General features: G+C 57.0%; 1 protein-coding gene and 1 long non-coding RNA gene across 2 annotated transcripts; one reads left to right on the top strand and one right to left on the bottom strand.

Moving 5' to 3' along the window:
- Positions 1-2,696: 2,696 nt before the first annotated feature.
- On the bottom strand, positions 2,697-6,396 carry LOC141730223 (Fc receptor-like protein 4). Its single transcript, XM_074547654.1, has 8 exons — positions 6,339-6,396; positions 6,020-6,250; positions 5,495-5,758; positions 4,581-4,883; positions 4,415-4,498; positions 4,008-4,029; positions 3,840-3,919; positions 2,697-3,759 (listed from the first exon to the last, which is right to left on the bottom strand). Exons 1-8 carry the CDS (start codon positions 6,394-6,396, stop codon positions 3,731-3,733), a joined length of 1,071 nt encoding a protein of 356 aa, XP_074403755.1. The 3' UTR covers positions 2,697-3,730.
- Positions 6,397-10,184: 3,788 nt separating this feature from the next.
- On the top strand, positions 10,185-12,935 carry LOC141730089 (uncharacterized). The gene is made up of 2 exons (XR_012581539.1): positions 10,185-10,432; positions 10,563-12,935. It is a non-coding gene; the product is annotated as an uncharacterized LOC141730089 (long non-coding RNA).
- The last annotated feature ends 720 nt before the right edge of the window (positions 12,936-13,655 follow it).

Raw genomic sequence — 13,655 nt, 5'->3', positions numbered from 1 at the left:
CCCCATGGCCACATCTTCACCATTCTTGTCCCCTTCTGTCCCTGCATCACAGTTCCCTTGTACCTATGCCCAGAGCTACCTGAGCCCAAAGGTGCCAGTCCCCGCATTCCTGTCTCCCACATCCCCATTCCCAAATTCCTGCATCAGTCAGAGTCCCATTGTTATGAACAAAAATTCAGTTGATTTTTTTCTGTGAAAAAAAAGTTACTACTACTGCTGGGCTGCTGCCTGTGTTATTGTAATCACAGGTCATTGTGGCTAATTGCTCCTTTTGTATTAGCAGAGCCTTGCCCGAGGCTAAGTTGTATTTTTCCCCAGAATAGTGAAGAGACCTGAGGGGGGGGGGGGGGGGGGCTATGCAAAGTGACTCCAAGGACCAGCATGCTGTGTGGGACCCCTACTCCAAACGCACGGAGAAAACGAGCCACCTAAGAGTTAAGAGACTGGAGTGATGTCTAGACGTGAGGAGCCGAGTGCTGAGCCTGCAGAGATGCGGAACACCTTTAGAGTCCCTCTCGCCCTGACCATGGGAGTCGTCCCGACGCCGAGACCGGGCGGGACGGGGCCGGGAAAAGTAACAATGAAGGGATCATCACGCCCTAAAAGTCTCCCAAGAGGACCAGATCCCCAGCTCTGCCCCTGGTGGACAGAGCTGCGCATATCCTCCTCCTCTGGGTCACCTTGGGAGAGAAGACGGGAGACTGCAGCCCCGCCAAGCTGCCCAATCCTGAGCTGATCACTTTTAATAAAGGCATTAAAAAGGAGAAGAAGTCTCCTGGTCCTGTTTATTTCACCATCAAGGTCTGCTGTGGGTAACATGGACAGGCTCTGCTGCCATTGGGGACCTCAGAGGACCCCACAGCCCCCCTGTGTCCCCTATCCATCCCCAGGGTGTCAGGCCCATGTATGGAGCACTCACCTCACAGGAGCAGTGCCACCTTCCCGGCCATCCCGGTGTCCCCAGCCATGTGCACTGGCTGTCACTCGCTGCAGGGGGTGGCTCTCCCCTGGGTGGTGGCTCTTTGGCCAAAGGGGAAGGAAGCGAGGTCAGGTCTCATCCCCATGCGTAGGTGGCATCTGGTGGGGGCAGGGTGGCAACACGCTGGGCCCGGGCTGTGGGCAGGGTGGGGACAGAGCAGGGACAAGATTGGACAGAACACAGTGGGACATGGTGTTCCCAGGAGCGGGCGGCTCAGAGAGTTTTGGGAGCCAGGGCTGTGTGTCCAGGGGAATGGGGGGTCCCAGGGATGGGGGCCCTGGGAATGGGGATCCTGAAGAGGGGGAATCACCAGGGAATAGGGGTTCCCAGGGCTGGGGGAACTCAGCGATAGGAGTCCCAGGGGAATGTGGGCTGCAGGGATTTGGGGTCATGCAATTGGGATGCTGGGGGAATGTGGGGTCCTGTAGGAATTGGGGTCCTTGGAGAATCAAGGTCCTGGGGAAAGGAGGATTTCAGGGGATGAAATCAATAGGAGAGGGTTCTTTGGGAATGGGATACTGGGCCATGGAGATCCTGGGGAATGTAAATATTGGGATAGAGGTCCCATGCAATGCGGAACATATAGGAATGGGACTCCTATGATTTGATTTCCAAAGGAATGGAAGTCCCAGGGATGGGCAGTGACTGGACGGACCCATGGGTCTCAGGGTCCTTCCCTGGGTGCCTCAGATTTTTGGGAGGCTCGTGGCCCAGCACAGCCTCCACAAGGTGCCGGCAGTCAGGGCATCACCCCGGGCGGATTCCAAGGGGCTCTGAGTTTGGGGAGCTGCTGCAGAGATGAGAATTCTGTGGGGAAAAAAGGCCTGTCTGTGGTTTGCTCAGCTGTGCAAGAAACACAAAACCCAAAGGGAGCCCAAGCAGTGTCTCAGTGAGGGCCTTTGATGGTTTTCAGAGCAGGGCTGGCTGGAAACACCCCCTGCAGGGGAGGCTGTGGGGGACTCAGTCCAGAAATGCAGCATTTTATCATTTTCTCCCTTTGCCCAAGGTTCTGAGAAAGCCCCAAATATCCTTCAAAGACAACAACAATCTGTTCAAAAACCTGATCAGGTCTATCATCCTTCCTGTCTCAAACCTGCAGCCCTTTGTAACAGCCTGAGAAGAATCTTTGGGTTCTGACCATGGCTGCTAGACATGAGGGAACAGTGTGGAAATATCGAACAGGGGCTCACCCACAGCCATGCTGGGGCTGTGGGGAGTGACCCTGTCTGGATTCCAGGTGGTCCCAAAGCTGCTCCATCCCTGCCCTCCTCACCTGACTGAAAGGCTAAGAGTTTGCAGGAATTGTGGTGTAAAGCCACCAGAGGTGCTGTTGTGGACCCGAGACCTGCCTGGGGTCAGGTGCTGCCTTCCTTCCATTCAGGATCATGGAGAGTGGTTGTGGGTGTTGTGCAGGGTGTGTGCCTGGCCCTGGGACACTGCTACGCTGCCAGTGGGCACTGGGATCCAACCTGCTGCCTTGGCGGTTTCTGCCCGCTGCCGGTGGTGGTGCCGGGACCGATTGGTGGCCGTGAGTTTGCAAAAGGAGCGATTTCCCGTCCTCTCTCCCGTCCGAGGCCGGCATGGTCCCTGAGGGGATGGAGCTGGACCGGGGCGCCCCCTGCTGGCCAGGAGTGCTCTCTGCACTGCCCCCTGCTCGTCGCAGTTACAACTGCCATAAAAACCAACAGCGCTGAGCAGGAGGAAAAGTTCTGGGTTTGTGTTGTTTGTTCTGTTCTAGTTTATTAATTTCCTATTAAAGAGCTGTTACTCCTTTTTCTACACTTTGGCCTGGAAGCCCCATCATTTTTGAAATTAATAAAAGTTTTAGCATGGGTCTTCTTTTCATTCCAGGACAGATCCCACTTTCCTTGGGAGACATTTCTCATTTAAATCAGTTGCCAGCTCCTGGGATGAGACAGACATCCCAAGAAAGACAGGGTCAGGGACTTGGCAACCTCATGCTCTACCTTTTAAGCCAGTTTGGCTAACAAGGGCCCTCTCCCCAACTGGCACTTCTGGTCACCCGGCCACTCAGGAGCTGGCTTTGGCAGAGCCTCACACTGTCCCCAGTGTACAAGGGCTGACAGTCTGATGGACAGACGGGGCCCAGTCTCGCCAAAAGCAAAGTCTGACCCATCCCTGCCACACACAGATGTTCCGCAATGTCTCCAGACATCAAAATTTTCTTGTCTCTGACATCCCACCCTTTGCCATGGCTGGATCCTGACCTGCTCTGAAGAAGGGGGAGGCTCTGGAACCCCCACCGGGCATTTGTTACATGCTCGTGGGGGCAACAGGGCAGAGGAGGAATTTGGGACAGGGCACAAGAGAATCCAGAGCCTCCTGAAGGCCGCTTTGGCCATCAGAGCAAGGAAGTTGCAAGTTGCAGGTTCCTCTGGTAGAGGAATTGTGCAGGGGAGAGTGTCCAGGGTTTGTTCCTTTTGGGGACTTCCCCAGGAAATTGATCTTTTTGTGAAAATTTGGAATCTGATCCTTGTTGCTGTAGCTTTTGGTTTTATTCTCTCTCGTTGCTGTTGCAGGAAATTGTTCTTCTCTCAGCCCTTTGGGATCTTTGTGCCTCCACAGGGAGGGGCAGTTTTTAGTGGCAGCACACACACGAGTGGGTGCCCATGGGTGGGGACACCCAGTGCATCCCAGTTGCCCCCAGTGTCACAGCACAACCTCATTGATGTCACTGGGATTTCTTGGTCGCCCTTGGGGTCCCCGCAGCTCCACGAAGGCCACCCAGGGTTACTGGTGGTCGGTGATGCCTGAGGGCCCTGCAGGACAGAATGGTTGGGGGGACCAAAGGGGAAGGGGTGACACCACTGCCACTGTCCCCCCAATCCACAGTACTCACACTGCACATGTTTGGTGCTCACAACGTGGGTGTACACAACCTCTCCCTCCTCTGGGTGGGCCGGGGGATCAGGGCAGGGCCTGTGGGGAAAAAGACAATGTGTGGAAGGCGATGGAGACTTGTGTCATGTTGGAAAATGGGGACTCATGGTTGAAGAACCCCACTCACCTTTCATGCTGCTTTCTGGCAGCTGCAAAGGAAAGAGGGGAGGGGTGACTGTGGGGTCCCAGGGCCCTACCCCTCTCAAGATTCCTGAACCCCTATGGGACCCTCAATTCCTCTCAGCACCCCCAAGCATCTCTAAAGCCCCCCAGAATTCATGAGTCTCCCCAGTGCCCTGGGCCAACTCAGCCTCAAGAATTCAAAGCCCAGCAGGGACAGACACGCTCCAAACATCCCCACAGCCTCTTAAAGAACCCCCAACATCCTTGCAGGACTCTCCAGCACCTCCCCAAACCCCATAGGACCTCCAGGGAAAGTGACAATTCTGGGGCTTTGGGTGCTGCCCTATCATGCCCACACTCTGGGGACCTCTACAGCTCCCTAGGACCCCCTCTCCCCCCATTGTCACCCACCCACACGGTGCCACCGGTGCCAGGCCACAATGACCCCCACGAGCAGCAGCAGGAAGAAAAGGGCCCAACCGACACCTGCGGCCACTGCAAGAAACAGAGGGGACACATCAAGATCACTCAGAACCGCAAGGGTCCTTCAACCCCGAATGACCCTGTGTGACCTTACCTGTGTCCCTGATTACCCACGGTGTCACCAACAGGGCTACTTCTTGGCTGAGTGTCCGGAACACACGGTGCCCATCATGTCCCAGCTGGTTGGTGGCCATGCACTGGTAGGTGCCCGAATGTCCCACATTGACTGCCCTGAGCTCCAGGAGGGGACCCTGGGCCACCTCCTGCCCATTGTGCAGCCAGGTGAAAGTGACAGGGGCTGAGCCCACCTGAACCAAGCAGCGCAGGGTCACGGGGTCACCTGCACGCACCTGGTGTGATAGGGTGCCAAGGGTGATGATGGTATTGGCCACGGGCACTGTGGGACAGAGACTGGGCTGAGAGCACAGGGAGGGGCCGGCAGCTGGTTTGGGGGGATAGGGACAAGGGGGGTGGGTGTGATGGGGGATGTTGTGGATGGGGTCACACCACAGAGGGGTGAGGGGACACAGGGCAGAGACGGGAGACACAAGAATGGTGTACAGGGGACATGGAGATGCCCAGGAAAGGAGACTAGAGGAGGCTGTGAGGGCTCCCCGTGCCCATCCCTGCACTCACTGCGCACCGTGATGCGGAGCCGGGCGCTGCCCTTCCGCACGGCCCTCCCCTCAGTGCGCACCTGGCAGCTCTAATTCCCCGAGTGGGAGACCCCCACGACGGGCATCAGCAGCTGCAGGGACCCCTGCGGGCCCCCCACCACCTGCCCGTCCCTGTAGAACATGTGCAGGAGGGGGCTCGGGGCCGCAGGGAGCTGGGGGTGCTGAGACAGTTAAGAGTGAGGAGTGACCCCTAGGTGGGCTCGGGGGGAACCCTCCAGCACTGGTCCCCGGACAAACTCAGGGCAGGAAATGGGGGGCTTTGGAAACGGTGACCCCGAATCCCTGGCAAGGTGCTATGGGGCTGTCAGGGTGGCGGCTGTGAGGTGCTCACCATGCACTGTCACTGTCACCGGCACTGACTCCTCCCATCCCTTTGATACCCCGTTGATCACCCAGGCCTTGCAGTGGTAGCGGCCGCTGTGGTTCAGCTGCAGAGGGGACAGGGACAGCTCGGTCCCATTGTAGAGCGTCCTCACTTCTGTCTCCTCGCGGTAGAACACCAGAGTGGCTGACTTCTCCTGCCTGTACCGGCAGCGCAGTGTCAGCGTTTCCCCCTCCAGCAGTGCCCGCGCCGGCACCTGCAGCACCAGCTGGTCTGGGGGGCAGAGGGGTGCCGTCAAATCACAGGGGTCTGGAGGGTCCTGATGTCATCAGGACCCCCATATTGGGTCACAGCCAGCACACCAGGTTTCCCCAATTTCAACACAAGGGTCCCCCCATAGTGGGATGCTCTGGGATGCCCCCCTGTATAGGGGACAGTCTCTGGTCACACCAGAGGGTGACCCATGGAGTAGAGCCTATCCAGCATCCTCGGGGTTCCTGTGGGTGCCAAGCTGGGGACACAAACCACCCTCACCGTCTGAGACGTTCACGGGCAGGCTGCACCCACTTCCAGGTCTCTCACACGTGTAGGTGTCACTCTCGGTGACAGTGAAGTTGTTGCCTCCCTCCTGCCACCAGGGCTGCCCATCCTTGTACCAGGTGGTGTCACCAGCTGTCCCCGAGCCCTGGCAGGTCAGTGTCACCCGGTCCCACAGCACCGCCGGCCTCCAGGGGGGCTCCACCAGGAGCTGGGTGGTCTGGGCACCTGCGAGTGACAGGGGACACCAGCCTGCCAGGGCCATTGCAGGGTTGGGGACAGTGGGGTGGGGACCTGGCATCCTCCGAGGACTCACCAGCGAGGCCGAGGGTCTGGGCTGGAAGGGAGAAGGGACAGGGCTGGGTGAGGGTCATGGGGACACTGTGGACACCCTATGTTTGCACTGCCCACCTCCACCAGCCCTACAGCACCTGTCCCCACGGCCAAGTCCCATGGTTCTGTGCCCATGATTCAATTCCAATGGGACCTTTCTCCATGGCCAGGTGACATCTCCATGTTATGTGGCCCCATTCCATGTCCCAGTATCCCTGTTCCACTGTCCCTATCCCCACAGGCCCCAAGCCCCAAGGCTCCTTCTGCCACATCCTTGTCCCCACATGTCTATCCCCCTCTTCCTGTCTCCACATCCCAGTTCCCCTATTTCTGTCACTAAAGCCACCCTAAATCTCTGGTCACACTGTGCTCCATGCCCTGCTCTGCCTCTGCTGCCATTGGTGACCTCAGGGGACCTCACAGTCCCCCTGTGCCCCCTCCCCACCAGTCTCTGCCTCACCAGGGCCCATGCCCAGGGTGTCAGGCCTGTGCCTGGGGCACTCACCCCACAGGAGCAGCGCCACCTTCCCGGCCATCCCGGTGTCCCCAGCCATGTGCACTGGCTGTCACTCGCTGCTGTGGCCACCGCTCCCCTGGGTGGCGGCTCTTCGGATGAAGGGGAAGGAAGCGAGGTCACGTCTGTCCCCACGCGTAGGTGGCCCTTGGTGGGGGCAGGGTGGGGACAGGATGGGGACAGGCTGGAGACAAGGCTGCATAGTCTGGGGACATGGTGGGGGATGGTGGGACATGGTGGGAACATGATGTTGCCACAATTTGGGTCTAAGGCTGTGTAGGGAGCCAGGGATGAGTGTCCAGGAGAATGGGGTGCCCAGGGATGGGGTCCCAGGTAAATGGGTGTCCCAAGGGTTGGGTAGACTCAGACTTGGGGATGAGGATCTCAGAACAATGTGGCCTCCTGGGATTTGTGATCATGAAATGGGGGTGCCAGGGAAAGGAGGACCTGTGAGAATGGTGGTCCTGGGGGAATCAAGGTCCCCAATGGCAGCGGTGTCCCATCGTCTGGAATTACCGGGATGGTGTTCCTTGGGGTTGGAGATCCTGGGGAATTGCCATCCAGGGATGGGGGTCTCAGGGAAGGGGTGGCAGAAGGCAATTGGGTTCCAAGGTTGGGGTCCCAGAGGAATGGGGGTGCCAGGGTTGGGCAGGGTGGGGGGGAACATTGGGGTCACTGCTCCTTCCCTGGGTCCCTCAGATTTTGGGGTGAGGCTAGGCCCCACATAATCACCCCTGGGGTGTTCATTTCCTGGCCAGGCATTACATGGGGGTCCTGGGTAGTTCGGCCTCTGTGTCCTCACCTGCCCCTGATATTTTCCTCTCTTTATTTCTCTTTTTTCCTTATTCTTCTTACTTTTTGCCATATCCCCTCACCCCCAGCTCCTGGCTCAGACATCCTGGGGTGCACCTGAGCAGGGAACGGGTTGGGGGACCCAGGGCAGGGGGGAAATGGGGAGCAGGGGGTGCAGGGAAGGGTGAGGACGCTTTGGGGAATGGAGTTGCTGGGCTGTGCCTGCTCAACACTTTCACTTCCTTTGTCCTGGAGGAGAGGGAAGAGGCCATTTGTGCTGAGAGTCAGATGGGAAAAGAGGGCATTCTCTGTTTCTAGGGGGGCACATACAGGGGGCTACTGTCCTCTAATGTCTCTCCTCTGGAGTTCAGCTGGGGGATCCTGTCCCAGGGGGTGACACATCCTGGCATGGGGGTCCTGTCCTGGGGGGTGGCAGTTCCAGAAATGTCACTGCACATTCCTGGCTGGGTGCCTGTCCCAGGGGTGGCACATCCTGGGGACCCCTGTCAATGCAAGGGTGGGGCCCAGCCATGTCCCAGCCCCACTGCCCAGGGATGGCCATGGCCCAGCCCTGCTCTGTCCAGCCCCAGGCGGCAGCCAGCACCTGAGGGTCCCCCCTGCCCCCTTGGCTTTGATTCTGGCAGCTTTAGAGCTGCTGCAGAAGTGAGAATTCTGTGGGTGGAAAAAGGCCCCCCCACAGGATGAGCTGAGCTGTGGTTTGCTCAGCCCTGCAAGAAGCACAAAACCCCAAAGAGAGCACAAGCAGTGGCTCTGTGAGGGCCTTTGATGGTTTTCAGAGCAGGGCTGGCTGGAAAAACCCCTGCAGGGGCACCTGCAAGCGAACCAGTCCAGAAATGCAGCAATTGATCATTTGGACCCTGAGGCACAAGGGGCATTTCCACAGATTCCTGTGCACTGTCCCAGGGATGGACAGAGCTTTTCCCCTTCCTACAAAGGAAGTCAATCAAGTTTCAGGGTGGGAATGGGGACCAAAATTGGGAGAGTTCCTAAAGATGGCCCAAGAAAAGGCTTCCTTCAGGCCTGGGTTGCTACCCAGCAGGCAGGGAACAATCCCATGGAGCTGTTGGACACTCAGGAGGATTCCCCACTCTGTGTTATCCACAAGCAAACGCTGCTGTGGTATGTACCAACGGGCTCCTAAAGAGAACTGAAAACTCTCATTTCATTGTGATTTGTTTGCGGGTTTTTTGAGAGTGACTTATTGGGGAAGCAATGGAATCTATAAAGCAGAGCATTTATACCTTGCCAGTTGTATTTTCACTGAGTTTTTACATATTGGGAAAATAATGGTGTGGTAAAGATTTTTGGTTTTATTCTATGGCTTTGGTCTGAACCAACTGGTCTTCAAATGTTGCTTGGGACTGCTGAGGCAGGAAATGGGGACACCTGACCCGGGGGTGTGTGGGGCAGGGACACAGAGACTCCCAGGACTTCCCTGGAGTGCTTCAGGGATAGGGCTTTGCTGGGCTCTGAGTCACCCCAAAATCTGAGGCACCCTGGAAAGGAGCTGTGACCCCCCTGTCCACCTAGCCACTGCCCATCCCTGGCACCACCATTCCCATGGGAACCCAACCATGGGATCCCCATTGCCTTGGTCTCTCCTCCGTGGAGACCCCCATCCCAGGACTGCCATTCCCCAGCACCACCATTGCCTCGATCCCATCCCATGGGCTGCTTCTTCCCTCAGAACTCCTATTCCCAAAGGTCCCCTTTTTTCCTCTGCACCCCCAACCTTGGGACCCAAATTCCATGACCCCAAATCCCTGGGGACCATTTTCCCACAGCACCCCCATCCCTGAATCCCCCCAGGCATGGAGACCCCAATTCCTCTTGACCCCCATTCTCCTGGACACCCATCCTTGGTTCCCCACATCCCCTGAGCCCCCTACTCCTGGCAACACCATCCCCACCATGTCCCCAGCCTGTGCCCACCTTGTGGCCACCCTGCCCCCACCAAGGGCCACCTACACATGGGGACAGACGTGACCTCGCTTCCTTCCCCTTTGGCCAAAGAGCCGCCAGCCAGGGGAGCAGCAGTGAGTGACAGCCAGTGCACATGGCTGGGGACACCGGGATGGCCGGGAAAGTGGCACTGCTCCTGTGGGGTGAGTGCCCTGGGCATGGGCCTGACACCCCAAGGATCGGGAGGGGAGGGGGCACAGGGAGGCTACAGGGTCCCCTGAGGTCCCCAATGTCAGCAATGCCAGTCCATGTTACCCACAGTGGACCTTGGTGGGACTGGGGATGTAGGGTGGCTTTGGACACTGGAACAGGGGCAGGAATTTGGGGATGGGCATGTGGGGACAGGAATGTGGGGACTGGCATCTTTGGGCTCAGGGAGATCCGGGGATTGGAGAAGGGACCTGGGATGCAGGGACAGAAGGGGACAAGAACTGTGAGGATATGGCCATGGGGATGGGATCATGGGGATGGGACCATGAGCTGGTGGGGGTGACCTGGGCCAGCATGGGCTGTGTCTATGGTGTCTTTGTTCTCGGGGTGTTGTCATGGGTTGACCCGGAAGGAGTGAGAATTCTGGGAAGCTGTGGTCAAACCAATGAAGGTTTTGGGTTTCATACTGACACCTGGTGTAGCCAGTGGGGTTTGGACACACCTCCGAGAATACACAGGGGTTAAAAGCAGGGCACTGCCCTGGCATTTCCTCTTTTTGGACATCGCGGCCGAGGAGTTCAGACCTCTCTCCCTCGCCCGGCCCGCTGCTGCTGGGCGGGGGAGGGGCCAGCCATGCGGTGAGGCCTGGGGGCCGGGACAGAGATGGTGTTGAGGGGGCTTCGAGGATGGAAGGGTGGGGGAGCCCCAAGAGACATCGGGCAGCCAGCCACCCCTCTCCCCCCCCCCCCCCCCTCTTCCCCCCCCCAGGAGAGCAGGAGAGCAGCCAGCGAGAAGGGGGAGGAGGACTGCCCGGCCGCAGCGGCAGCGTGTGGGCAGCGTGCGTGGGAGCCGTCCGACAGACAGAGACTGAAAACTTTTAACCCTTTCTTGCATGATTGGGGCCTTACAAAAATGCTAATCCTCCTCGAAGCTGAATAAGAAGGGAGATGAGAGATGATATGAGATAAGGACCTTGGCCCGGAGTTTGTGGAGATGATTGGATGGGGAGAGATGATTTGGAGTGGCCTTTGGGCTGGACGTTTTCTTGTAGCCATGGACTCAGTTGTTCCTGTGACACAGACTGCATTTAGGGGGAGGCAGTGCCTCAAAACCAGGAGGGTTCATTTGTGAGGACCCCCCGGCCCCAGGGGGTTGGAAATATATGGGGGGGACAGTTGTCCCAAAAGCAGAGACTGTGCCTTTTTGGAGTGAGACAAGGCATCCTTGAAAGACCACCCTAAAAGCAGCTCTGGCCATGTCTCGGTGGTGAGAGCACTGAGCATGGAAGGAACGTGTCACAAGCGGCAAATGGACTTTCCGGGCGGTGCCGGAGTGACAGGGAAGCACACGAGGGTCTCAGTGTGTCTCCACGAGAAGCCTATGGAACAAGAAGGACTCCTTTCCCTCTTCATGAACTGATGTTTGAGTATACTAAAGTGTCGTGCCGGACTGGGCAGTTGGTATTTTTGAGAGAATGTATTGGAGTGGGAAAGTCAGGGAGTGGGGAGGAGGAAAAGTGGTTTTTGTAAGGTTTTCAATTTTTTTCCTTTTCCTTATAGTCTTTCCTATTTTTTCCTGTAGTTTTAGGTAATAAAGTGTTATTTATGTTTAAGTTGGAGCCTGTTTTGCTTATTCCTGGTCACATCTCACAGCAGACACCAGGGTGGGGCATTTTCATGGGGGCACTGGCTCTGTGCCAGGCTCAAACCATGACATTTTTTGGTTCCCTGGACCGGGAAATCGAATCACGGGAGAATGATGAGGTAAAGCTGTGAGATGAGACCAAGAAGAATAAGGAAAGCATGTACTAAGTTAAGGTAGATAAATAGTCATAGTGAATCTAAGGTATTGTTGTATAGAAGTGCTTTGTAATTTTGTTGATAATTTTAGAAAGTGTATTCTCGGAAGGTGAAGGGTGGAGTGTCATGGGTTGACCCGGAAGGAGTGAGAATTCTGGGAAGCTGTGGTCAAACCAATGAAGGTTTTGGGTTTCATACTGACACCTGGTGTAGCCAGTGGGGTTTGGACACACCTCCGAGAATACACAGGGGTTAAAAGCAGGGCACTGCCCTGGCATTTCCTCTTTTTGGACATCGCGGCCGAGGAGTTCAGACCTCTCTCCCTCGCCCGGCCCGCTGCTGCTGGGCGGGGGAGGGGCCAGCCATGCGGTGAGGCCTGGGGGCCGGGACAGAGATGGTGTTGAGGGGGCTTCGAGGATGGAAGGGTGGGGGAGCCCCAAGAGACATCGGGCAGCCAGCCACCCCTCTCCCCCCCCCCCCCCCTCTTCCCCCCCCCAGGAGAGCAGGAGAGCAGCCAGCGAGAAGGGGGAGGAGGACTGCCCGGCCGCAGCGGCAGCGTGTGGGCAGCGTGCGTGGGAGCCGTCCGACAGACAGAGACTGAAAACTTTTAACCCTTTCTTGCATGATTGGGGCCTTACAAAAATGCTAATCCTCCTCGAAGCTGAATAAGAAGGGAGATGAGAGATGATATGAGATAAGGACCTTGGCCCGGAGTTTGTGGAGATGATTGGATGGGGAGAGATGATTTGGAGTGGCCTTTGGGCTGGACGTTTTCTTGTAGCCATGGACTCAGTTGTTCCTGTGACACAGACTGCATTTAGGGGGAGGCAGTGCCTCAAAACCAGGAGGGTTCATTTGTGAGGACCCCCCGGCCCCAGGGGGTTGGAAATATATGGGGGGGACAGTTGTCCCAAAAGCAGAGACTGTGCCTTTTTGGAGTGAGACAAGGCATCCTTGAAAGACCACCCTAAAAGCAGCTCTGGCCATGTCTCGGTGGTGAGAGCACTGAGCATGGAAGGAACGTGTCACAAGCGGCAAATGGACTTTCCGGGCGGTGCCGGAGTGACAGGGAAGCACACGAGGGTCTCAGTGTGTCTCCACGAGAAGCCTATGGAACAAGAAGGACTCCTTTCCCTCTTCATGAACTGATGTTTGAGTATACTAAAGTGTCGTGCCGGACTGGGCAGTTGGTATTTTTGAGAGAATGTATTGGAGTGGGAAAGTCAGGGAGTGGGGAGGAGGAAAAGTGGTTTTTGTAAGGTTTTCAATTTTTTTCCTTTTCCTTATAGTCTTTCCTATTTTTTCCTGTAGTTTTAGGTAATAAAGTGTTATTTATGTTTAAGTTGGAGCCTGTTTTGCTTATTCCTGGTCACATCTCACAGCAGACACCAGGGTGGGGCATTTTCATGGGGGCACTGGCTCTGTGCCAGGCTCAAACCATGACAGGTGTCTACAGTGTCCCCATGTTCTGCCTCAGCCCAGGGTGGCTTCAGTGTACATGGTCCCCCTGGAGGCCGGCAGTGCTGTGGGACCGGGTGACACTGACCTGCCAGGGCTTGGGGACAGCTGGTTCCACTACCTGGTACAAGGACAGGCAGCGCTGGTGGCAGGAGGGACAGAACCGCCTCGCTGTCACAAAGAGAGGCACCTACAAATGTGACAGATCCGGCACTGGGCGCAGCCCCCCCGTGACAGTCTCAAATGTTGAGAGGGGATCTGTTGAGATTCATAAATCTCAACAGGTCAGGGTTGCCCCCAACAGGTCTGGATGGGCTCCATTTTGTAGGTGGCCTCACACCCCCTGTGTGCTGAGAGCCTGTACCCTGCAAACAGGGACATCCCAGTTCATCCCAGTGCACCCAGGTATCCCTGGTGCCATGGGGACCCACCTTGGACCTGTCTCGACCCCTCAGTGAGATGGGACCCTCCTGTCCCACAGATGATCTGGTGCTGCAGGTGCCAGCACAGGCGTTGCTAGAGGGACACACGGTGATACTGCACTGCCGGGGCTGGTTGAAAAACACGGTCACCAGGGTGCGATTTTACCAGGATGAGAAGGATC

Source organism: Zonotrichia albicollis, chromosome 9, assembly GCF_047830755.1.
Source record: "Zonotrichia albicollis isolate bZonAlb1 chromosome 9, bZonAlb1.hap1, whole genome shotgun sequence".
NCBI lineage: Eukaryota > Metazoa > Chordata > Aves > Passeriformes > Passerellidae > Zonotrichia > Zonotrichia albicollis.
Note: the sequence above shows the minus strand (reverse complement) of the source record. Positions and strands in the feature narration are given on the sequence as shown.

Coding starts and splice junctions, on each gene's coding strand:
- LOC141730223 (XM_074547654.1), bottom strand. CDS start 6,396: ATGACCCTCACCCAGCCCTGTCCCTTCTCCCTTCCAGCCCAGACCCTC. Junction 6,251..6,338: donor CCAGACCCTCGGCCTCGCTG/GTGAGTCCTCGG, acceptor TGTCACTCGCAG/GTGCCCAGACCACCCAGCTC. Junction 4,499..4,580: donor GTGGGTAATCAGGGACACAG/GTAAGGTCACAC, acceptor TGTTTCTTGCAG/TGGCCGCAGGTGTCGGTTGG.